Consider the following 25,651-nt stretch of genomic DNA (forward strand, 5'->3'; position numbering starts at 1 on the left):
TAATACAGCTATTATTAATAATAAAATAGTAATAATAACACATGTTGAAATGTATTATTAATAATTAATACATTTTAAAAACACAGCGTTTTATGTTACGTACACTACATTACCCATAATGCCCTGGGCATTTCGTCCCTTCTACGTCATATGTTTTCCTCCCTCACGCGGTGGGTACTCGGGCAGGATACCGAGGCAGAATCGGAGAACATGGCAGACGAGGACGACTCGGCGCCGGATCCTGCCGCCGCCTCTCCCCCGGAGAGCCCTCGCCGTGAGCGGCCTCACACTGTCTCTTTCTCCGAGAGCGTCCAGCCAGCCGTCGGGATGGTGAGCCAGCTGCTGACCCAGCCGTCGTCCCTGAAGTTTGATAAAAACATCAAACAGGCCTTTTACAACACGGGGGCGATGATCTTTGTGGCTATCTGCTGCGGAGCGGCGGTGCTGGTCTACTTCATCCTGGAGGCCTTCCTCCGCCCGCTGCTCTGGGCAGTGCTCTGCGGGACCTTCCTCCACCCCTTCAAGTACTCCCTGGCCCGGCTCGGCCGCTCGTGGCTCAGCGGCCTGCAGGAAACCGGGACGCCCATCGTGGTGGGGACCCTGCTGGTGCCGGTGTGGTGTGTGAACTACGGGGTGGAGGCGATGGGCAGGCTGGTGCTGGAGAGGCTCACGGTGCTGCTGGTGATCGGGGCCGGGGCGCCGCTGGTTTACTTCTTCTACCTTTTCTGGAGCGTCATCGGCATGCAGGTGATCCTCGGGCACATCTGTGGGGTCGTCGGGACCGTGCTGGACTGCTTCCACACTGTGTGGGTGAGTGAACGGACAGTGACAACTGGTGACCAATGATAACAAAGACCCTCTGTGTCACTGTGTGGATGCCACTGGGGTCAGATCTGTCAACCCGGTGACCTCAGACGGGCTGCAGACAGCTCAGGGTGGGACTTAAGGATAAAGAAACCAATATCTCAATGTTAATAAGACAAAATTCAGTATTGATTATATAATTATATTTAAAATGATGTAGTGCAAATACCCATGTTGTTATCTGTTATTAAATATAGAGCTAAAACAACATGAACGTGAGTCAGCAACAAGTCTGACACTCAATTTATCATTCAAGTCATTTTTTAAAGCAAAAAAACCCCCAAAGTTCACTGGTTTGTGCTTCTTCACTGTGAATAGCTGCATGTTGTGCCTGGCACTTTTCACCTTCATCAGGAATTTAATAGACCACATTGACAAAATGGTCTTTGTAGTAAATTATACTAAAAGTAACAGTTTCTACTCAAACAAATGTTTCAAGTTTTGATTAAGATAAGTTCAGTATCAAGTGTACAAGTCAATCCTAACATAAGTCAATAATACTGAATCTAAAGTACTGCAGGAGGACAAACAGCTGAAAAATGTCTGAATTGCATGTCCTCGAATGCGCCTCATGACATGTTATCTCATTAACCTCAATGCAGAAAGTATCTTTCTTGGAATTTATGCGTAAATTTGTACCTCAGCTGATCTAATCTCTTTTAGTTCCAGCGTCTGATCGTTCAATACCTTATTATTCCCAAACAGCTCCAGGGGCCCGAGTCCAGGCCGAGCTCTGACCAGATACAAATTGCATTAAATGTTCCTCCTCAGACAGTCTGTCCTTTCTCTAAACGATAGAGAAAGACTGTCACAGGGCCCCTGTCTATAAATAGGATGGAGGACACTATATTAAATTACATCGAAAGATGTCTTTGTGTGCAGACGAACCAGTTAAGATCTTTGTGACCAGCTGATGACAGACTGGGACACAACAATATTTCATGCTTTTCTTACCAAACGGGGGGTGAAGAGAAGTCGGGGCGTGTTTCACAGTTTAGGAAAAAGACCAGTCATGTTACACACACATTAATGACATTTAGAGACAGAAGCAGACGCTCGGTTGAATTATAGATCCAGTGACATTTATTAATGTCAATCATTAATAAATCATTCATTTATTAATCCAGATATCGTCTGCTGTGGTCTTGTTGACCATCAATCTCTCCAGTGATCTTAATAGCACCGGCAGCTGTGTTTGGATCAATATCATTGTATACAAAACATTCTTCAGATGTGACGACATGGCAAATTAATGCAACATCACATGTAAGGTAATGAAACTGACGTTCAGTGTAATGTAGACAAAACTCTTTAAATTAGGGCTGCAACTAGTGATCATTTCCCTTATTGATTATTCATCGAAAAAATTGTTTGGTCTATAAAATAGTGAAAAAAATCACCATCACAGTTAGATGACCAAAGATATGAGTGATATCATTACATTTATTCAGGAGTGGTGCACCCCCACATGAAGAACGTCACTGCCACAGCTAGTTAAAATGGGAAATTGCACATCATGACCTAGATAACACAACAAAACAAAAAACACCAACAAGCATGAAGCCTTGTGTGGAGAAGTATCCCTTTAATTGCGATCAGTTTCCCTAAATGAACATTATTGGTGCTGCAACCGATCAGTAAATGTTGATTGCACAGTGTAATGGCTACAGTATAATGAAACCATCTGCGTTTACATCGGTCCCTGTAAAACTCACTATACTATTGTCTCTACCATCGGGCACGCAGTCACTTGGGAGAAGGACGATTAACTGGCGATCTATTTCTGTTGCAGACTCTGATGATAAAATAAGTTCATGTTTTATCCTGTGTTGTTGTTATTTGTGACTCTGGGGAAAATGGCAACGATCCAGTTGTCTTTGCAGAAGTGCCGCCAACAATTATACCACATGGAAATGCTAGAAGGAAAAAGTTGTCTGTCAACATTTTTTGTAAAATGATAACACAAAAAAACTTTTTTTAAATTTTATTTGGCCAAGACAGCATAAAAGTTACAGACAACACAACAATAAACTGAGGATAACGGCCTAGAATTACATTAATTAAAATCAGGCGCAGACCAGGTCCCTCAGTCAGTCCAGTACCTGACTGTCACGATGCAAACCTAAGTATTAAAGTATTAAGTTAATAAATTCTGCGACAATGCTTAAAGATACTGGAACAATACTGTATGTGGAAGAAGCATCGACCTCTTGTATCTGAATGCACCTGATGACAACCCATCTGTTTGTGACCACTTCTCCTCTCAGGTGTGCACTGTGGTGATCGGCTACTTGCTGGCGGTGTGTTTCAAGTGGAGTCCCCAAACCGAGCACTACCTGAGGGCTCTGGCTCTTCCCGTCTGGGCCGCCCTGCTCTTCTACATCGGTGAGTGTGGGGAGGAGGTGAAACCTGCTCAGACATGCTGGCCGTCCTCTCATACTTCTATACAAACGCTGCTCTTTGCCCCCTGGGAGGATTTCTTCACATTTCACAGATAGGTGGAAGCATGCTGCAGAGAATGAGGCTGAACACTGTGTTTTTCCAAAGGTGAGGGAGTGAAGTCGTTTTTCTAGTTAAGATAAGGCGCTGTCTCTGCGGGTCCACAGGTTTTATTACACTGAGCACATGCAGAGTTTCATAGTAAGATGAGGAAGTGTTCAGTATTTTTAGCACACTTAAGGCGTGGTGAAATGAGGTGTTGACTTTCAGGCGCAAATGTTAAAAGTGACTGGGCGCTATTAAGAATAAGTTCTGCTCCAGGAGGAAGATTTTCACATGACCGTCGGCAAATATGAGAAAATGTTCTCTGTCTGGCGTGTGCCTATATAAAAATGTTACGTACAATTGGCCAAAATGAGCAATTTTATCGCAGTAATTTCTTCCCCCTGACATATTTTCATCATTTTATGCCAATAAAAATCTAGAAATATGTTTCCGCTGGTCAGACAAGACGTACTGTAGAAGTGAAGTCGGAGTCAACGTTGCTGCCAAGACATAACAAAAATAAACAAAATATCTTTCAGTTTAAGATCATCATGTTTGTCCACGATATTCATCACCCTGATTTCTGGATCTGTTTTTAGTGTCTCTGACCGGCTCGTGGAGGGTGCCCATATTTGTGGTTGTGGTTGCTCTCCTTATCGTGGGCTCCCAAGAGAAACCACCTGTCCCTGGCAGAGGTGAAGATTTATGGACAGAGACACACACACACACACACACACACACACACACACACACACACACACACACACACACACGCACACACACACACACACGCTCACTACAGTAAGAAGCCTCCACATCAACTAAATATACTAAAATAATTCCAGTAAATGTTTTTGTGAGCTATAGAAGCGCTGGTAGATGGATGTTGTTGCCTTCGCTCAGACTTAGGCTAGTTCTTTCCCTTTGACCACAGTCTTTATGCTAAGCTAAGCTAACCTGCTGCTGGTTGCAGTTTCATATTTACTGAACATGAGAGCGTCCTTGATCTTCTTATCTATCTCTCAGCAATAAAGTGAAAAGGTGTACTTGATAAATGTTGAACTAACTGCTTTATAAGCCAACAGAACCAAAGAGAAAGGATCTTGTTGAGCAGCTTTAATCCTTCCAACAGTGGAAAAATACATCTGCTATAATAACAATTATAACTTGTCTTGTCAGGTCCATAAACTCACCCAGCTTTAAAATAAAGTTACAAACTATCCAACCTTGTTTTTCTTTTTCCAATTTGACCTAAAAAATAAGTGACGGTTTGTCCTTCAGGCCGGTGTGACCATTAGACACACACAAACACCCACATCAGTGTGTTGCTTTTTGCTCCGCTCCACCTCTGCTGTTATGTTTCACTGTTGTCTTCTGTCTCACTTATCTCCTCAGGAGAGCTGTCGGGTCAGGTGCTGTCATTCGCTGCTAACACTATTTACATGGCGATCTCCTGTAGCAACCTTCAGGTGAAAAGCGAGCCCAGTGAAAACTCTACTACAGGTAAGATACCGCCAGCTCTGTTACAGGGGTGTTCAGACAGAGGGAGAACAGAGTGCTGCAACAATGGACAGTATGAGAAAAGTAATGTGATTTTTTGAACATTAAAGCATGTAAATGTTCCACATTTCCATTTAATGGACATTGATGGAAAATCTTCACAGAGATACCCATCAAAAGAAGTCACTTCTCTTTAATTTGCATTTTAATGGAGAGGTTTATTCTACACTGTCAGCATTTTTTTTGACCCAGCTTTTAGCAGCCATTAGAGGAACTGCAGCTCAAGACATGTCTGCTTTGGTTTCACCATGCAGCAGTGGTGGTTGGCACTTCATGTTTCAATATTCACTTTATTGCCCCATATTCTGCATGCTGCATTCGTAAAACATGTAACTGCATTCTACATACATAAAAGACAAGAGCGAGAGACAGAAAACCTAAGAGTCCCACAAATGTCATTTCTCTTCCTCTTCTTTGCCTCCTCTGCGCCCTCATCTCTTTAAAGAAGGTGTCCAGTCAGTCCCCCTTCCTTCGACGCCTGGATTCCCTCGGGGCTCTCGCACATTACCAGTCGGCCTCTTCCAAAGAGAGAAAAGCTCCCAAAAAGCCAGCGATATCTACTTTATTCTCCTGGTCTGGGCCATCGTACTGGTTCAGGTCTGGCTCAACCTCTGGATCCTCCAACTGCTGCCTATCCCTGTGGCTGGTACACACACACACTCACATGCACACACACTCCCTTTTCGCATGCAGATCTGCTGAACTCAGACTGACGTTGTATTGATACTTTAGTATGGGTGCTGAAGAAGCTGGTGGTCCACTTTGGCCTGAAGAGCTTTGCAGAGAGGACGCTCGCCTCGTGGTGGGCCGTGCTGGAGAAGCTCGGACGTGAGCGAGAGGAGGCCCTGCTGCCGGGACCGATCAAAGGCCTGGCTCTGTTCCTGCTGCGTATCGACACTAAGGTAACGTCTCTGATTGATCTCCAGGTGCTGCCGGCAGTGCAAGAGATTCCCTTATTTCCTCTACCTTTGATTTCTCACATCCTCATCCAGGCACACACACATCCTCTGTCTCAGCGGTATATAGTATATTCATTAGTGTCCGTCTGGCCAATAAATGTTGAAGGACAGGCCTACTGGGTGCCTGCAGTACAAAGATTATAGGATAAAATAATCTGTAAGTATTGAAATAGTTTTGAAAAATTATAATTCTCTGTATAATGTTTTTAATGTATAACAACTCTGAGGTCTGTGTGTAGTGGTATTGTGTTCACCAAGAGATTCCTCACATTGTTTGAAGAGCACAGCGAGACCATTTTCTTGACAAACAAGTTCCACAGTGGTTTTGTTAAGTGTGTGGGATCCTTTAATTAGTCCTGAACGTGTTTGTTTTTGAGATGCGGCAGGCGGCAGACCACACTTGCAGTCCCACCACCAAAAGGCAGGCAGACAGACTTGTGAACATGCGAACACGTGGAGCATTTGGCAGCCAAAGAACAGGAGCTTAAAGAGAGTCAATATTGTTTTATGAACACAAACAATGTTAAGCGGGAACTGTTGGATGTGTTAGGAAGGCAAGTGTTTGCTAACATGACGTTGAAACATAAACTGCTTCATGTTTGCATCCCAAGCTAGGCTACTTCTTGAGTTTTGGTAAGGATATCTGAACGTGAGCAGTTCATCAGTTTCTTTCAATCGGGGATCATTTCAAAAACACTATGTTTTAAAAGTAGTAGCAAGTAGTCACACAGTGAGAAAAGTAGCCCTCTGAATCAGAATCAAATCATATCGTCGGCTGCTTAGAGATTCCCAGCCCTTAATAATAGAGCATGTTGTGCTGCTTCAAGTGGCCAAAAGATATGTTGTTGTTGTCTTAAAAACACCTTAAAGTAGGGCATTTTCACACTGAACGGTGTTTCTCCTGATGTTTTTTTAGGATGTAGTTATGTCATGTGTTTGTTAACACAATAATTTGCATCCCACTGTGTAGCTAGTGCACACTCCCTGTATGGTCCGTAGTTAAATCCTGCCTGTCACGCTCCACTTCCTGATCCCTCAAGAGGTTGTGTTCCTGTCGCACGGGTACATGTGATGACTGCTGCACAGATCTTTCCAAAAATAATCTTCCCAATGTCTCTTTGTCTCCTCCCCAAGCTCTGGCATTGGCTTAACAAGCAGGTAATGACTCGGAGGAGCAGAGTGCTGAGAGAGACTGACAGAAAGAGTGTGTATGAGAGGAAGATAAAGAAATATCTGTGTGTGTGTGTGTGTGTGTGTGTGTGTGCGAAGGCGTGAGCACACCTTGTAGTAGCTTGGACTGGCACTTTACCCATCCACTGTCGTCACCCTCTCATCATGTCTGTCCGTCTCCCGCTGCTTTCCTGCTTCCTGCTTTTATTTTGACAGGAAGCTACGGTCGGGGAGGCGGGACTCTCAGGTCCCTCGGCCTCGTCCGTACCTTCCCCGCTGTGATCTAACCGGCCGCTTCGGCTTGAGAGTGTGTGAGTTGCATGGAGAGATGGCTGATGTGGACAGAGCAGAGCTGAGCGGGAGGAGGGGGCAGTGTTTCTGGATACATGTTGGTCGATGAGCCTGATGTTAGCGATGGAGGAGAAACACTGCCCGAGGTCTCCCCGAGGGAGCCCTTGGAGAGATGTGGTTATGCTTCAGGAGCTTTATTGGGTGGGAAAATGGGGCTGGGGAAAGACAAAATAATGGAAACACCTAAGAGTTTGTCAATATGAAGCTAAAATTGTACTTTTCGAAGAGCTTTACTTCTTTTTGTGGTGTTATCATGTGAGGCCTAAACTGTTTGTAGTTGCGTATTAGACATTTGCTGAAAAACAACTATTTAAAACACACCATAGAAGAAAACTTGCGCATTGGACGATATGTTCCTTGATTACCATGCGCTTCGGGCACTGTAGTTTATTTTGAGTTGATCCCACATATATCTTCTTGCTCTCATAAATATCAGGAATACTTATTAGCGTACTGAATTTGTTGTTGAATGAAAAAAAAACATGATTTACAAAGGGGCTTGGATCTGATTGCTACAAACAGGGTAGGGACATTTTATCTAGGGACTGATTAACATTGTGTTTGGTTAAATCCTGAGACTACTGCATAATGTAGTTTGTAATTGTAATTTTTGACTTTATCATGATTTTAAGGTTTTCCTTATAGTGTTTGTTACAAGAACTCTGGCTCGCTGTGTCGTTGTGTTAAGTGATCATGATTTTTGCAGCTCTTCTAAAGCAAACCCCGACTGCTTATTGGTTCTCAGCTCAACATACTGCAAAAACCTGCTTTTTGTCTGATTAAGTTATTTCAAAATAAAAGTCCCTGCTGATGGTGGTGTTTCCATTTTTTTGTTAAACAATTTATCGCTGTTCTGGATTTAATCAGTCAGCAGGCCAACTACCATTCCTGTCTCAGGTAAGGCAACATTCTTAGAGATGGTGAGAAAAAAAATGACAACTTATTTTGGACTTTATCACATTGTGTAGCTGAACTGCAGTGGGGCCTTTACAGCCATATCATTTCACCATAGCTATAATGACAAACCATCAGGACGTGGCCTTGTGGGAGAGAAGTGTCCACTAACAAAACCTCTCCCATTAACCTCCCATTGACTCCAGTAACACATGGCTCTTCTTGTGACCTTTACTCGGAGACTAAAACTGTAATACGTTGGCTGTTGATGCAGTTTTGGAGCATTGAGAAACCTGAGTTAAGAATTTCACCACCTTTCAACACAATGAAATGATGAAAGACTGACGTGCAGGTCTGCAACAGTTTTAAAAAAAAGTTCCTGAAGGTAAAGTCGTGCATCCAAAAGCACACAGCCTGAGCTTTTCACTTGCATGTTCCCATGTTTAGGGATGTTTGCATGCATGTGTAGAGATCTCCTGCCTGTTCCTTAACTCAGGCAACTACCTTACTGTTCTCAGGGCCCGAGGGAGGCAGCTTTTAGATCCAAAATGGCTTCTTCACATGGGAAGGACACAGGTTTCTCCATGTGTCTGATCACTGTATGTTTCCAACCTCTTCAGAATCGTACTGACTTTGTATCTCGACTCTGTTTCTTCCCTCTCTATATGTACGTAGATGGTCGTGTGGCTGGAGCGATCTCTGGATAAAATCATCAGCATCTTCATCATCTTCCTCCTGGTCACAGGGACCCTGCTCATGGCTCTGCTGCTCACCGCTATGGTACTGTTGTTGTTCCTTTGAGCTTCTTTTCTGTTCTGAAACATCGTCTTGGACAACAAAGTCACTTTTATCTTTCTAGGTTCACCATGAAAGTGTTCACATCATCGACGTAACCAGTAACCTCATCAACGAGACCGTGTCTAACCATCCAGAATGGGCCAAGTATGACAATTTGCTCTATTTTTATTTGTAAATTTCTTTTTTTCTCCTCTGATGAAAACTTTGTGTCTTTTCTTTCTCACGTTTTCCTCCTCTAGTTGGCTTCCAGAGGCTCGTGTGGTGCAGAAGGCTCTGAATTCAGCTGCTACTAATGTTTATCAACACGGTCGAGAATGGATAACACAGAAGGTAAGAAAAACATTATATATTAAGGCTGCAGCTAACTAACTTATCAATTAAACTGTTGACTATTGTATGGAAGAATTCATCACTGCTGCTTACTGTAGTTAGCTCAGTTAGCTGTGCAGCTAGCATGCTGGACTTGTAGTTTGGAGAACCAGGGGGGTGTTGATGTTTACACCACTAGCACAGGAGCTTTAGGCCTGGATGTGTCTGGGCTAGCTGGTTAGCATGCTAACGTCAGTAGGTATCCTTACAACACTGTGCATTAATGTCATCAGGTCAGAACTGTTAGTCACATTCTGTTAATCATTTTCCTCTTTTAATGTTTTCAGCTGAAATTCTTACATATTGTCCCTTTAACTGTTTGGTCTATAAAATGTCAGAAAATAGTGAAAAATGTTCATCTCAGTGTCTCAACGTTCAAAGTGATGTCTTCAAGTGTCGTGTTCTGTCGGTCCAAAACCCAAAGATATCCAGTTTAATGATATAAAACAGAGAAATCAGCAAATCTCCGTATATGAGAGGCTGAAAACAGAACTTCTTTCATTTTTGCAAAATAATTACTTAACATTTAATCGATATATATGATCAGCCAATCGATTAGTCGACTAATCTTTGCAGCTCTACTATTGATTTCTCCACTAAATACTTAATGTCCTGTTATGCAATGAATCTTTTCTTGTTTTGTGCAGCTCCATAAGATGTTAGGAGACAAGGTGAACCACACGGCTGTGATTGAGAAACAGGTTTTGGAGCTTTGGGACAGACTGTACCACTCCTGGTTTGTCAAGGTAAGGTGAAGAGGGTGGAGTACATGCAAGTCCATTTAACTTCCATACGTTGGTGGGGGGGATTTCTCCTCTTACAATGTCACGCATACAAAATATTTCATGCATTTTCCAGAACACCACCCACCCTGGACGCGGCCGTGGTCAGAAGATGATGACTCCGAGACAGAACAGCTGGCTGGGAGACATCCTGGACTGGAATGACATCGCCTCCTTCCTGCAGGAGAATATTGAGACTCTGCTGTCTGTGAGTTTGAGCATGTTTATGATTTGCATGTATTTTGCTTTACATGCATCACATGCAACATTACAGACACTTTATTGAACACAGTCAGTGCTAAGGGGTGTAGATCATTTGTTTGTCATGATATTTCTGAGAAGTAGTGAATTATATTTATTGACAAAGTAATGCTGCTCGTCAGCTCTGCCCTGATTGGCCTTCAGTGGGTGTTACAACAACTGCAGGCCATAAATCGTTGCTACATTTAAAGCTGTGTACCTCAGAGGGGTGTACAGTTTTCCTGTGGCTGACATGTTTACTGTTGCCTTGTTGTTTTGTAGATCCTGGAGTCTCTGTGGGTGGTGATGAGCAGAAACGTTGGCCTCCTCATCTCCACCACCACCACGCTCTTTACGGTCCTGTTCCACAGCGGCACAGCTCTGCTCAACTTTGCCCTCAGTCTGGTATGAAACACTGACCGCTGTAAAGCATCTACAACATATTCGTTCTCAGTCCTCACTCGGAGATGGGGAAGTTAGTAAAACTGCAGTCTGGTCTTAATGGAATCATTTGCAGCAGATCTTGAAGCTTGATACATATCTGAGTTATAAAGGGCACGCTTATTCTTAGTTGTACATACCTAGGTGGTGACGTATGAGTGAAGGCAGTCCACATGTACAAGAGGACTCTGCTCTTTATTGGGTTTAAGAATCTGGATTAGTCGTGCAACAGCAAACCTGCTCCTCATTTTTCTGCAGGTGATTTTCCTGACCACTCTCTTCTACCTGCTGAGCTCCAGCGGTGAATACTACAAACCTGTCAAATGGGTGATCAGCCTGACCCCCCTCTCCCAGCCGGGACCCTCCTCAAATATCATTGGCCAGTCTGTGGAAGAGGCCATCAGGTAGTCTCACATACACACGCACACCAAAACTCATCCCGAGTGTGCAGTGACATTTAAACACTTCCCGAGGACGTTATTTTTGACCTTGCGTGTGTGTGTTTGTTTTGAAGGGGAGTGTTCGACGCCTCTCTGAAAATGGCCGGCTTCTACGGCCTCTACACTTGGCTCACTCACACCATCTTTGGCATCAACATCATCTTCATTCCTTCTGGTGAGTCAGCGTGCTCACAGCAGAACCGGCTGTCAGTATACCTGCAGCTGCCCAGTCACAGTCAGTGTCGTCTCACCCTTTGTGTCCGTCTCTCCTGACATGAAGCGCTGGCTGCCATCCTGGGTGCCGTGCCGTTCCTGGGGACGTACTGGGCCGCCGTGCCAGCAATGTGTGACCTGTGGTTGGTGCAGGGCGAAGGTGTCAAGGCTGTGCTGCTGCTGATCTGCCATCTGCTCCCGACGTATTTTGTGGATACAGCCATCTACTCTGACATATCAGGGTATGTGTGTGTGACAGTGGTGTGTTTGCATAGATGCATCTGACCAACAAATGTCAACAAACCAACCTCCTGGTTGGTATCCGATTATGGCTTTGTCTACATAAGTGTCTATAAACAGTGCGACCATTTGCCTCGGCCAGTTCCATCAAGTGTCAGCTGTTTGAAATAGAAAACAACACCAGACTGTGGGCCAGATAATGCTTCATCTCAGCTGTTGTTGGCAGCCAGGCCATGTGTCCAAGTCTGTTTCCCCTTTGAACATTGTTTCCTGTAGCAGTAGCCTTCTAGTTAGGACTTAATTTAGCTTAATTTTCGAAATATTATCGAAACTGCAACACGGCTGAGAGCAATATCCGACATGTTCTTAAATCCAAGACTCGATAGCTGCCATAAAGGTGTGTTAATATTGTACATTGTTTAAAGTAAAATCTGGAAAATAAATCTCAGATTACGTTTTTCGAACATATCTTCTTGGTATTTCTTTGTCTTGATCCGTGTCTTGTCTCTGTGTCTCAGGGGTGGACACCCGTACCTGACAGGTCTAGCAGTGGCAGGCGGCGCGTACTATCTGGGTCTGGAGGGCGCCATCATCGGACCTATCCTCCTCTGCATCCTGGTAGTTGCAGCCAACATCTACAGCGCCATGCTGATGAGCCCCAGCTCTGCAGTGCCGACGCCGGTGCAGTCGAGCTGGCCGGTCCACCCCATGAGGTAAAGATGAAGCTGAAACACAGAGAGCTGATTTGAAGATTCAGAAAAATGCAACAATACCCTCACTGTCCTCTTCTTCGTCGCTCTCAGGACCTACGCAGAGTCCACCCCCTCAGTCCTGAAGAAGACCAGTGAGTGAGAGCCAGAGGTTGTGTCCCTGTGGAACGTCACCTGGCCTCCTATTGGCTGACTCCTCACGGGAAGTGCTGCCCTCCCTGAAGCTCCTCCCAGGAAGTCAGCCCCCCCCTGAACCGAGAAGAGGAAGCAGCGTCTTGGCTGGTCACCCATGATGCCGTCTGCTAACCAGCGCCGCTTCTCTAAGCAAAATGGCGCCAGCTGCTCTCACAGAAGACCCTAATATTAGAGATGCGAGTGTTCATTCTGATCCAAAACATGGACCAACGGCATCATATTGAGCTTTATGATAATGAACTGCGGAGGCGTTGATGCTAATCACATCACCTCTCAGAACTCAGTGCCTAAATTGATTTTGTAACATTTAAAAATGCCTAAACTTATCGTGCGGTGAATTGTAAGGTGAGATATTTTATCTACAAAGCCCCTGATTTCCACCCCGGCTGTGTTTACGCAGTGTTTGCACTCCCTACCTCTCTCCTAATGGAGGCTCTAGTAGAGTTTGTAGTGAAAGCTGGTTTGTGTTAATGAACTGAATGCCTGGCTCCCCAGAACGAGTTGGTGACTGTTTATTTAGTTTAACTTAATGTGTCATTCATGATTCTTTCAGCTGTTTTTCTCCTCACACACCTAAAGCTCATCAGAAATGTCTTTATATTTTCTACTGGCCTCGTCCACTCCTGCACTTCCTCACGACTACAGTCTGAGCACTTTTTCGGAACAGAGAGTAAGAAGTAGTTTACATCGCTCGACGCTTTAATGAACGAGCTGTACGGATGTTTGTAATGTGACACATCGATCATACATGGCTACTGTGTTAGCTGCCTGTGATAGCGGGGAGGGCTGTGATGTGTTCTGTGTTGGAACAAGCATGTGGTTCAGCAGCGGTTTAACTGAATTGCTGTAGTTTTTATTTGGTACTTTTATTACTGGATGCACTGACACAATAAACATCATTTTAACTGTGGCATTGATGGTTGTTTTCGCTGTCGCGTACTCTCTCATTATGATTTTCCATTCATTCATCAAATGTTTGGTCTCTAAACTTCGAAGGAAATGGTGAATAGTGCTCATTACACTTTATAATTAACAAGGTCCACATGTCCAAAGATAATGAGTTTGTTCGACTGAATAGAGTTTTTTTTATTTGATTGAAGGAAAATCTTCCCTTATTTTCAGTCCATGCGAGCAGGTCTGCCTGGAGATTTTAATGTTTACTGATAAACAAACATCTGCTGCTAAACTAATTTACCTGCGAGCCCTTATTACGTTTGTGCAGACGATTCTCATCACAGAGCAGAGTATTGTTCTGCCTGCAGTGGATGGCTGATCTGTACTGGGCAGCTTCCTGGTGGGATTATGTTGAACTGTGTGAATATAAAACAGGCTACAAACAGAGAAGAAAGAGCATGCATTCAAAATCTAACGTTCCCTGGACGAATACAAGTCAAAACTTCCTTCTGTTTGTTTGTGTGAGTTGAGTCAGACGGTGTCAGCTGTTCTGTGAAGGCTTTACAGATTGTCAATGTGTCAGCGAGGCGCTGCACAGATGGACCGAATAAATATCAGAGCCGCAGGAAAAGCGATGGTACGGCTGCTGAGGGAGCCAGTACCTTTCAAATGAAGTCTCCAGTAAACTAATAAACAAACATGTTGAGCACAGGAAAGCTTGTGACAGTCGTTTAAGTTTTTTTTTTAATTTTGTTACAGGAAATAGAGGAAGTCAACCTCGATAAACTAAAAAGGTTTTAGGTACTTCATTTTAACCTGGCAACAGTCTTTTATATACAGTATTTAGTATAGTATAGTAAATCTTTCAAAGATTCAACCCTTCACTTGAATTATTAGGCTTATATTATAAAACCTCTTTCTTAAATTAGTTCTGTCAAAGCAATAAATCCTCATGTGATGACATATTTTACTGTATTCATATGCACTTGGTTAGTCATGTAATTATAGGAAAAGTATCGCCCTATAGTATTTCATCTATGTTCAGTTTACATTTCATTTTAATGTGTCTTTAATTATTCAGATTCAGATATTTAAATGGAAAAGAGATGCTCTCTCCTGACTTGCGATGAGGTGAAACCACTGAAAAACCTTTCCCTGTACATTTAAGCAAAAGAAGAAAACATACATGAATAAATAAATATATAAACATTACAATAACGTTTTAGATTGGACTTTTTTTCTTAGATTTTTAAAAAATATTTAAAAGTATATGTTAAACATTATCTAATGTAGGTAGTCGATGTTCTTTTCCCGTCTGTCTGGGCCCCTGATTGGCAGCGAGGCCCTGGGCAGGTGTCTAGAAATGCACATGACCAGAGCCACTCAACCAAAGATGAGTCTAAATGAATGAGATTAAGCGCAGTGTCTTAATAATAAAATAGAAAGCTGATGTCACAAGCAAAGATCAATAAAACACAAAAAAAAAACAACCTCATTAAGATGGACATCCTTCTGCTTTCAGAAATTCACTCTGTTCCTCCGTACGCGCTCGGTTAGTTTCCCTCCGGGCTGCAGTCTGATTCGGCTTTGATCCGTTTCTGCACATCAAAGTCTCCACACAGTTCTTCTGAGGTCTGCAGCACATAAACCGGAGCATCTTCCTGAGCTCTCGCAGCTCCAAATCTCCTTAACGGCAGAATCACTCAGTCAGTTCACACAGAGTGAACAGAGGGAGGAGGTGTATCCTCGAGGAAGACTCTTCTTTGACTACGGGGCAGGTTAATCTTCGTCGAGGAGAAAATCACTCTGCAGATTGACTTTTTCACGTCTCAGTTCTCAGTGCCTGACATTTCCTTTTTTTTAAATTTTTTTTTTAGGTGTTCTCTGAGACAAAATTTCAGCTAGATTAAATCTGTAATGAGAAGCTGTTGCAGTATAAAAAAAAGTCCCAGCGTCTCATTTCCCATACAGGAGACAAGTTCAGAAAACAAAAGCATCTTTTATTAAACATGTGTATGCAAAACTCTGCTGTCTAATACGTCTTCCTGATGGCTCTCGCTGGGTCTAATCCTGCCAAATGAATAATTCAACAGATCAAGTGAAGGAGTTTGAATAATCCACTCAACACAAAACATGTAGTGAGTCTGCTGCCCGACTCTATTACCTTCACCGCACTGTCATGTTTATTAAAAAGACAGAAGAGTCCCATTTTCCCACAGGACTCCTCTGGCTTCTGCCCACACTCACCTCCTCTGCAGCGCCGTGGCAAGATAAGACAGATTATGATCTTCTAACACCCATGGGTGCCTCATGCAGCTGTGGTCACACTTCACACCCCATGTTCGTGTGGTTGCCACTGGGCCCAACTCTTTCCACTGAAACCAAATTATTTTTTACAAGCGCATTTTGTTTGCATACTGCACACAAACAAGCTGGTTTCACACTTCTCTACTGAGAAAACACAAAGAAATGCAGCAACCGGCCGACAAAGGCGACTGCAAACTATTAAACATGGATGTTTATCAAGTGCAATTTCAAATATTTAAACAAAATCAGATTTTCTAATGATATATGAGGAAAGAAATGCATTTGGGGCTTCGTCAGGCCTCGAGGATACGCAAAGTCAATGTAAACATAACTTTAGTTTGTTTACAAGAAACCTCCAGAGGGCATCGTCCAGCAGAGATTTTTTTGGTCAAGAATCCTTGAATCAATATTTGTTTATACTATTTGTTTATAGAAATAAAAGAGATATTTTCCGATCTGCTGCTTATGACATTAACTCCTCAGGTGTGAAGTCCTTTTTCGATACTCTATAGTATCGAGGCAATCTGGTTGGTGCCATAAAAGTTCAATACCCAGCTCTCTTCCGTAGTTTGCACTAACATACAATGCCAACATTTAAACTGGCAATTGTGGTGCTTAGATCCCATTTTTGTGAAGTGTTCCTGTTTCTGACTGAGAGGAACGTGTGTGTATTGAGTGTGTGTGCAGACAAAAAGAAGAAGCAGAAATCAACATTTGCCTCGTATCGTTCTGTAAACTTTTTCGCCTTTATTTTCTACATTTGGATCAGCTCAGTGTGGAAGCCTGGACATGTCGGTTATCTTCAAACCCCCACCTGAACAATCGTTACCCTCCCCTCTGTCTCACGGTCAGAAAATAAACGCTCACATCTTCACCACACAGTCACTCGCTCAGACATGAAATCAGTCAACGGCCTCCTCTCGCTGCCACGCCCACAACAGAGACGAACCGGTGTCCTATGTGTAAACCCCTCCTCCACTGGAGGAAGCCCAAATGGTTAAAACCTTTATGAAACTCACCTCTCCTGCTCTGACTCGCAGCCGCAGGAGTGATACAAAATTAAAAAAAAAGAATAGAGAGAGCATGATGGTTGAAATGAGAATGACACACTGATGTAACTGCTCAGCTGTCTGCCTCACTGAGATATGAATGGTGAAATACTGCAGGTGAGCTTTCAAAGAGAGATATGTAGTTATGGATTAAGATATGCCTGCTGTGATCCACAGTTCAACTCTCCACTCCCTTCAGCTCTTTCCAATTATCATCCTGTCCCTGATTAACTCTCCAAACACACCTCAGCGACTCCTCTTTGATATCCTAACGGCCGCTCTCCAGGATTTTTTTCCTACTGTAGATAAACGTCCTCGGGAGAGCGCGGACACTCGGCTCTGTTTAGAAAATAAAAGCAGCTTTTTGCTCTTTCGTACAACGGACGCAGCGATGTGCTGTTCTGCCGTCAGTCTACGCTACGGGCTCTTGGTTGTCCAACAGCGAGGGAATCTGAGAGCTGTTTGTTCAGGACTGGGATTAGTACTGAAGACACGCGCACACACCCACACATCCATCCACACACTCCACCGGAGGAAAGAAGCCCTTGGAGTGTATTTTTTTTCAGAGGTCATTGAGAGGAAGATATGAGAAAATGGATTTAAGTTTCAGGCTAGTGCAGCCTTTTTCCTATATGTATACAGAATGTGTGTGTGTGTGTGTGTGTGTGTGTGTAGTGTCTTGTGGGAGAGTTCCCTATGGTTTAACACTACGTTAGGCAGTGAACATCAGTTACATATGCAGAGTCCGCTGTGTGTGTCTGTGTGTGTGTTAGCTCTACTGTATGCATGTTAAACATCTTTAAAGACAACAGAGACAGACAGACAGACTAGGGTTACTGCTCTGTGGCACTCTCACAGGACTGTAGAAACAGACAAAACCATGTAAAAACTGGACATAGAAATCTCAAGATATCACAAACATCATATTTCTCTATCTCTAGATCTCTGCCGAAGGCAGACGTCTGGTCCTCGTGTTCGGTCCTCTCGCTTTTTTTTTATGTGCAGTCCTCTGGAAGTCCCTCAGCGAGAAGTCTGTAGGGTGAAATGCCGAGGAGTAACACCAGAGGGAGACATACACTGCTGCAAGACTGTAGGAGGGGCTCTGACACGCTCACACATGACACACTCACACGAGACACACTCGCTTACACATGCATCCTTCTTCATAGAGTTCACCAGAGTTAATTTTCAAAATCCATTACAAAATTAAATAAAAAAGAAAAAAAGAAATCAACAAGGAATTCAGCTCCCTTCTCAAAGCATACATTCATCTCAGGACACACACACACACACACACACACACACACACACACACACACACACACACACACACACACACACACACACACACACACACACACGAGTGCACACACTCTCTCATAAGAGGCAGTCAGTAAACGTTAAGTGATGAGTTGAGGGGTGGACTGCTTTGTCCAGGGAAGCCTTGAGTGCAGAACCAGCCAGTCTCATATCCACGCCCGGGAGCGAGTCTCTCTCCTCTCTCCGTTAGAATCTCTTTAAAAACAACAAAAACAAAAACGACAGCCATCGTCTCCGAGAGGGAGTCTTTCCTCGTGTCAAACACACTTCTCCCTCTGATCTCCGGCAGAGGTAGTACCGTCCAATACGTCCACATCTCTTCCGAATCCCCTCATGGGAAGTCTTTCCTTTCCTCGTGCCCAATTGTAACAAACGCTCTCCGTTCCCCTGATTGCTCGCTCTGGGCCACTGTGTGTGTGAGTGTGTGTGCTTGCAAGTATGCGGAGTGTGGTCAGAAGACCTCTGGTAGTGTGACGTTGCGGAGTAGCCACTGTTGGGAGCGTGTGTGCGAGCAGTCTCTGACGCTGGGCACCTGGCTGTCCTCCTCGCTGGCCTTGTCCAGACACTGGTTACTGTTGACGTGGATCAGGGTCAGCTTCTGCTCGGCAGGGAAACAGACAGAACGTGTGTTAGCGTGTCTGTGACGGGATGCAAATATACTCTTGACTGGCTCGTTGTAATCTACATGGCTATGCAAATAAAAATGTGTACATACAGTTCCTCCCATTTTTTTTAGTCTTGGCTCAGCTCTCAGTGTGAAGCATGCTGTGGTTGAGTTGGGTAATGTGTCAACTAGAATATATCACCCTAAAGCTGAAGACAGTAAATATGTCAGAATGACAGCTCTTAAATATGTGTTGTCATAGTGTGTGAGGATTGGGAGCGCTCTGGGTTTATTTAAGGTTTAAACTAGAATTACCACCTTGCACCAGTCAAGTTGCAGTTTAGACTTTGAAGGAATTTAATAAAAGGTATTAAGTGGAGCTCTTGGTGAAATGGTAGTTATCACTGACATGTATGATTCCAGTGAGAAACATGCTGTCTTCACTTAGAGACTTTACCTTTTTTTTTTTTTACAGAGGAGCACAGAGGACTGAGAGCTCTGTCCCATGGTGCAAGACAATCACATGAAGCTCAATAACAGCTCATAGTAGACTACTGCTGTATGTCTATTAGTGTGCAAGTTCACGAGAGAAACAAAAAATCTAATTCCTTTCATGTGTTCACATGCTTGGCAATTCAAAATGATTCTGACTGAACAGGAGAAGCTACACATTTCTAAAATGAAAATTTTGTCATTATTATCATATGAATTCTTGAGCTATTGCAAAAAAAAAAAGGTTTTGTGAGGTCACAGTGACTTTGACCACACCAGTGAACGTTTGTGCCAAATTTGAATTACCTCCAGGTGTTCATGAGATATCTCCGGCCGTGGCTATTGCCGGCGCAGAGGCATAAAGAAGCTGTGTTACTTTCAATTTCTTTACTTATAGACAGATTGGTGCACGTCCAGCACCCCTTTGGTGTTTTTTCCCATTTCCCTTTCCATTAAGGGACACATTTTCTAAGCTGTTCATTGTAAACTGTAGTGATTCATGTCTTTCTGCAACAGGAAACACTGACAAAAAGTGTGGGGACATAAAATTAAGTCAGTAAAATCAAAAATGTATTGACGTTTTTTGTCCTGTCCTGTAGCTTTCTTGCATTTACTTTTCCTCACTTTTATTTTATCAATGTTGCTTTTTTAATTTATGCCAGCTTCAAACAGAAAATACAAAAAATAACAAGCCTACAACTTGCGATGCTATTCTGGTGTAAATGCAAGAATACATTTTCTGCACCGGACCTGAATGAGAAGCCTCTGCGTAAGTTAATATGTGCATGTTTACTCCACCAGTAAACCCGTGCATTTCTCACTTCCTCAGATACTGTGACATCAATTTCCTCCACTCACCACGGGGTCGTACTCCCACAGCTGGTTGCCTTTGAGGTGATGACACTTGAGCATCATGACGGGTCCGTTTAACTTGGACACGTCTAGACACAAGTCGTCTGTCCTGATCTCCTTATTGGCCGTGTAGGAGAAAACCTGCACGTCGCACAAACAGTTACACACTTTAAAACAAATCTTTTTCCGCATTCATACTCCACAACATTCTTCCTTGCACTTCTCTCCTTCATGAGTACTGACAGGAATGACCCTGATATCACTGTGGAAAACAGTTTTTACACCTTTTTTAATGATATCTCTTTGTTTTGCTTTTTTTTCTTTGTCTTGGTCTTTAGATACCTGGTTGCCTCCCATGCCGTGGCAATTGAAAATGCCGACTTTCTCATTCTCCTTGCGAGCCATGTTGTCCAGGCACTGGTTGGTCTCCACATTACGGATCTGAGCAGAATACACAGACAGAAAACACATGAAGCAACACAATTACCTGAACATAAAACCACACCCTTTGAGTCAAACAGGTTTCGGGGTTTTTTTTTTTTTATGTCTGCTTGGATTTCAGCCTTAAGGAAGTGAATCACAGTTGTGTCTGTGTATCTAAGAGTGTGTGTGTGAGTGTGAGTGAGAAAAAGTGTACCTCTCCCAGGGAGTAATAGTGCCTGGGGATCTGGGAGTCGGGGTAGACGTTCTCCAAGTACCAACTGAAGGGTTTACATTGAAGCTTTTGTCTCAGAGACGTGCGAGACGTGATGTCACCGTAGTCCACTTTGGTCACACCTGGACACACACACATATTAATACAAAGGTCAGTAACGATGGCGCCAAACTACATTCATACAGCCCAGTGTTTGTTGACAGGCTGTTAAACTCATTTTCCATGTGCAGATTATTTAAAAGGGTTTCATTGGTACTACAACGTAGAACGAGGTCACGCATTGATCTGAAGCACCCACAGCTAGACCCAGTGTCACTGAAATGCAGAGCTAACCATCTGACGGCCAAGAACCTGAAACTGCCAAATGCTGAAGTGACACTTCAACAAAAACCTATTTGTTGAACATCAAACCTCTCTAGACGAGGTGGAGTGGCTGCAGTTAGCCTGAATTCACGACTATCAGAAAAGCTTCCGTAAAATGATCTAATTTCTGGAAACACACATTTCAAACCAGTTTTGCAGGATAATCTAATTCTTCATTGTCAGTAATGATGTTTGCTCAATATGTTCTAAACACTGAGCAGATAGTGTGTGTGTGTGTTGGTTTGTCCACAGTGTAGTGCCGACCTCCTGCTCCTCATGCTCATCAGTCCCATGATTTTTATAGGATGTGCAGGGTCAGACTAGAGTGAGTTATAACAGAGCAGCTCTCCTGACTCATGGAAGAGCAGAAAACACTCGAATGTATTGTACAGCCTGGCTCCAGACCTCTGAACTGCTCTCTTGTTTCAGCGTTTTCAGTGATTCAAAATAGTCCAGTTTCATTTCTCTAGGTGGAAGAAGCTTTGTGGGTGGCACTGATAATAGGGGCATCTTCAAGTCAGAAAAAATAGTTAAAGAAAAGCCATAAAGTTTGTTGTGAGTTGACTTACATATATATAAGCCTTACCAGCCTACTTCCTTGACTGACACCATTATCTTAAATGCTCTGAGCAACCACTACCACGAACATTTTCTGTGCCGACTCAAAATGACTAACGTGTCACACCGAATAATTACATCACAGTTCAATCTATCAGGCTACATGGGGCACCTCAAACAAACAAAAAAAATAAACAAACAAATAAAGGTAAAAAATGTTCGCCCAAGTAAAGTCTATGTGTGGGAAACACTGCTAAATGACTAACCGGTGCAAAAATTATTGGAATTGGTCCGGTAAATCGCCTTAGGCGGTAGCCACTACACAGGCTACCAGCAACTGTCGTTGAGTAGGCTACGTAGTTAAATTGTGTCAGCTTTTAGTGTGTTTGTTGTTAATCTTTCCGACTTTGTTGTGCTGTAGATCCTGAGTCAGTACACAATGTTTTATTTTTAATAACTGACGGGTTGCACTATGCTGTTCCGCTGCCTGACTTCCTGTCAGACTTGACAGACTTGACCTGCTCTGTGCTGATAGACACAGCTACGGTCCGCTTACGTCAAAAAAAAAGAGAAAAAAAAGGTGGTATTCTCCGCGGAGCAGAGCAGAGAGCTGCTTCGGGGACTCTAATACTGCTGTTTCGCTGTTACTTTCTTTGCCTGTAGGTGGCAACATCAAAATATGTACTTCTGCAGGTCTAAACTGCTGCTGCTGATGTTATTTTACTACCTCGTAACTGGTGCAGATTTTGCATGTTTAGAACTGGTTTGTCAGCAGTCGCCAGAACAGCTCCCCCTTGTGGAGAATCTGTAGCCTGCTAAAGGAAAGTGAACGATTGAGTTTGTGAGCGAGTTCAAAGCCGGTTCTAAGAAGTGCTTTGCATCTAAAAACATTCACTATTTAAAGAATTTACTTTTGGTTGTCTCTTCATTGCCAGCCTGTGCGTGTGTGTGTGTGTGTGTGTATACGTTTGTGTGAGTCAATAAATGCTTAGTAGCGTGAAATTACTTGCCGCCCCCCCCGTCCCGCACTGTTGGGTCACCACTGCAATATCGCACTGTCACCGGGTTAATGGACAGATCACAACTGCCACAGAGATTAAGCTCCACACACAAGCACATATATGCATGCTTAAATGTGCAGACACACACACACACACACACACACACACAGACACAGACACAGACACACACACACACACACACACACACACACACACACACACACACACACACACAGACGGGCCAACTCACCAGGAGAGATGATATAGAAGAAGTTTTTAAATTCATCCATCCAGACTTCGGCCAGGCGTCGGTTGTTTTTGTTGATGATCTGTCCCGTTCCTCCGGGAAACGTGTAGGGCGTGGCCTTTCTGAACACGTGACCCACGTGAGAGCATGTGACGATCTCCAGGGTCCCACCGCACTGCCAAATCTGTGAAGCACAAAGAACACATTTATACAGTATACAGTGTAGAAATGACAGAATGTAAAGTCTGATTGCTTGATGAGCAAAGGCTGACTGGTGAACTCTGCTAGGAGCTGGATGACGCAGCTCGCTCCTGTCTGTGTTGCGAATAAAGTCTGATGAATGCCAGTCAGAATGACGCCCGACAAATATTACTCAAGTCAACAATTTAGTCAGAAAGTCACAAGTGTCATTTGTGCATGTGTGTGTTTCTGACCCCGAGCAGACACTCCTGACTGCCTGCCAGTGGATGGAAGAAAACAGTCATGTCGATTGGCTGCGGGTGTGTTCACTCACTCTGAAAGAGATTTCCAGGTTCTCTCCACCCCAGATGTCCATGCCTGCGTCATACGTGCCGATCTCCTGGAAATAATCTCTGTCTATGGAGAACAAGCCGCCTGCCATGGTGGGAGTCCTGCAGAGGGACGGGAGAGGAGGTTAAATTAAGGGCGAGGTGCCACTTAATTCACTGATGGCCGGCTTTCTAAAAGGTCACACAGTATCTACAGATTCCATCGCAGATCCCACAGTTTTATATTTCACTGCTCTCACCCCCTGTGCTTCGGCGCTTTCCTGTTTTTATCATTCACTGTTTTTCTGCTCACTTCACTGTTGGTTGTGTTTAATGGCCTTCCCCTATTTCTCCCCCTCACAGAACGGTTTCCTCCTCTGTAGATCAGGCGTATTTTCCTTACTGCCTGTTTTTGCTTTCAGTCGACATCCAAGTTCACTTACCAACACACAATCGTTGCATACAAATGGACAAACACAGATGAAACACATCCTGAGAGCATGCAGGGTGACAGTTTGTTTACAGCACTGTACTGAGAGTGGGAAATAATAAGCAACAAGAACACTAGCTCGCTGAACAACACACATGCTGTTTAACAATCTCAGATAATAACAGAAGAATCAAACCCAAGTGATGACAATATCATTCATACATATACATTTTCTTTTTACTATAAACACATCAAAGCTCTCTAAACTCTTCAGCTGACAATTAAACCACTATTTTTACAAGACTCAACACATCACAGAAAAAGAAACAAAACCTACTAATTTGTGGGAATCCTGATAAACACTGTAGTGCAACACAATCTCTAATTAAAGACATTTATCCAAACAGTGAGTGATACACAATGTGTAAAGTGATACACACAAAGATGTTTTTTGCTTCAACCACATTGACATTGAAAGAAAGCAAATACTGCTAAAATAAAAGGCAACTAAAATTTAAATAAAGGATTTTTCTCTCAGCTCATCGTTTGGAGGAGTTTCGGCATCGAACTGACACGAGGTCCTTTAATCTGTCATTTCATAGGTCTACTCTACGACCTTGGATACTTTGTTCTACTTTTTTTCTGTCCAACAGCTGAAACGAGAAACTTTCCAAGTGACCTCAGACTTTTGCGCAGCACTGTAAATTATAAGGTAGACGAGCCTTTAACAACCAGTTTAGCTGTTGACATTTCCTCCTGTTTCGTCACTCCATGAGGCTCCTCAGAGTGTCACAGCAACAGGCCTGTAATTGCTATGCATTAGCTAATGAAGAGAAATTCCCAAGGTAGTCGTATTAGCAGCCATTTAACACCAAACGCACATGTGCGAACACATCTGTGTTACTCTGTCTTGACTTGTTCTACTGTATCTGCTCATTTCCCACTGGCAAACTCCACAGTATGAGAGCTTTACTGGAGCTCGACTGAAATCTTCTCTGACTCACTCTGACATACACTGCGGTTACAAGTCTGCCATTGGGTGCCTGTTTCAGGTCTGTCTGTGTTTTATTGTTCTCAAAATCCCCGTCACTGTAGGAACAACAAACTTAAAGGTAGCAACGTGCACACTGAAAATGCAAAATGACTTAAACCCTGATCTGGTCACTAAAGGTATGACTTTAAACAAGCTAGCAGCGGTTATTTTTTTCTTTTGCAAGAATTTAGTCATTTTGAGGGATTGGTAAACCCAAAAAGGAAAATTCAGTCATTATCTAAAATCATACTCACAACAATGGAAAGTCCACAAAACATTTCTGTAGCTTCACAGCAAAACAGCATTGCAGCTGTCTCCTAAACAACTGAAGTAATTGGGGACTTATTCAAAAAAATTTAAAAAATCTATACAATTCTTCAGAAGCCCAAAGAACCCTGATGGATTTGAAGAGACAATGCCAACACTTTTAACTCAGCTGCTACAGTGAAGATTTAGTCTTTAAAAAAGGACACATAATGTCGTATCAAAGCTTTTGATCTCAGGGCTTCCAGGGACTTGGATTATGCCGGATGAGCTGTATGGAGCCATTTTATTCAGTTGTTGTTTTTGTTTACATTTTTAAACAAGTCTCCATCTACTTCATTTGTTTGGGAGAATGCTGCAAGC

The 25,651-nt window shown here is 43.3% G+C and overlaps 2 protein-coding genes across 4 annotated transcripts in view; one reads left to right on the plus strand and one right to left on the minus strand.

Moving 5' to 3' along the window:
- Window positions 1-121: 121 nt before the first annotated feature.
- On the plus strand, window positions 122-13,620 carry tmem245 (transmembrane protein 245). Of its 3 annotated transcripts, none has more exons than XM_084356497.1 (18): window positions 122-810; window positions 3,132-3,249; window positions 3,948-4,043; window positions 4,744-4,851; window positions 5,354-5,554; window positions 5,641-5,810; window positions 7,002-7,025; window positions 8,958-9,062; window positions 9,142-9,224; window positions 9,320-9,410; window positions 10,097-10,195; window positions 10,308-10,439; window positions 10,754-10,876; window positions 11,171-11,316; window positions 11,427-11,527; window positions 11,633-11,807; window positions 12,324-12,518; window positions 12,609-13,620. In XM_084356497.1, the coding sequence occupies exons 1-18, from the start codon at window positions 151-153 to the stop codon at window positions 12,655-12,657; spliced, it is 2,676 nt and encodes an 891-aa protein (XP_084212623.1). In that variant the 5' UTR covers window positions 122-150; the 3' UTR covers window positions 12,658-13,620. The 3 variants fall into 3 exon arrangements, with proteins under 3 accessions (XP_084212623.1, XP_084212624.1, XP_084212625.1); XM_084356498.1 differs by having other exon boundaries at window positions 5,357-5,554; XM_084356499.1 differs by lacking the exon at window positions 7,002-7,025 and having other exon boundaries at window positions 123-810.
- A 3,000-nt stretch (window positions 13,621-16,620) lies between these two features.
- galnt1 (UDP-N-acetyl-alpha-D-galactosamine:polypeptide N-acetylgalactosaminyltransferase 1) overlaps window positions 16,621-25,651 on the minus strand; it is a 48,759-nt gene continuing 39,728 nt past the window's right edge. The window contains exons 9-14 of the mRNA XM_084358691.1: window positions 23,567-23,684; window positions 23,056-23,236; window positions 20,866-21,005; window positions 20,571-20,669; window positions 20,235-20,369; window positions 16,621-18,878 (exon numbers count right to left, since the gene is read on the minus strand). Coding sequence (XP_084214817.1) covers window positions 18,732-18,878; window positions 20,235-20,369; window positions 20,571-20,669; window positions 20,866-21,005; window positions 23,056-23,236; window positions 23,567-23,684 — 820 coding nt within the window. The 3' untranslated portion in view covers window positions 16,621-18,731. The remainder of the gene's footprint in view (window positions 18,879-20,234; window positions 20,370-20,570; window positions 20,670-20,865; window positions 21,006-23,055; window positions 23,237-23,566; window positions 23,685-25,651) is intronic.

This window comes from Pagrus pagrus (genome assembly GCF_965226575.1).
Source record: "Pagrus pagrus genome assembly, chromosome: 7".
NCBI classification, from domain to species: Eukaryota; Metazoa; Chordata; class Actinopteri; order Spariformes; family Sparidae; genus Pagrus; species Pagrus pagrus.

What these genes read in the sequence shown, in the direction of transcription:
- tmem245 (XM_084356497.1), top strand. Translation starts at nt 151, where the DNA reads ATGTTTTCCTCCCTCACGCGGTGGGTACTCGGGCAGGATACCGAGGCA. An exon ending in GCTGCCTATCCCTGTGGCTG is followed by an intron (nt 5,555 to 5,640) that starts GTACACACACAC and finishes TTGATACTTTAG; the next exon opens with TATGGGTGCTGAAGAAGCTG. An exon ending in ACCACTCCTGGTTTGTCAAG is followed by an intron (nt 10,196 to 10,307) that starts GTAAGGTGAAGA and finishes TGCATTTTCCAG; the next exon opens with AACACCACCCACCCTGGACG.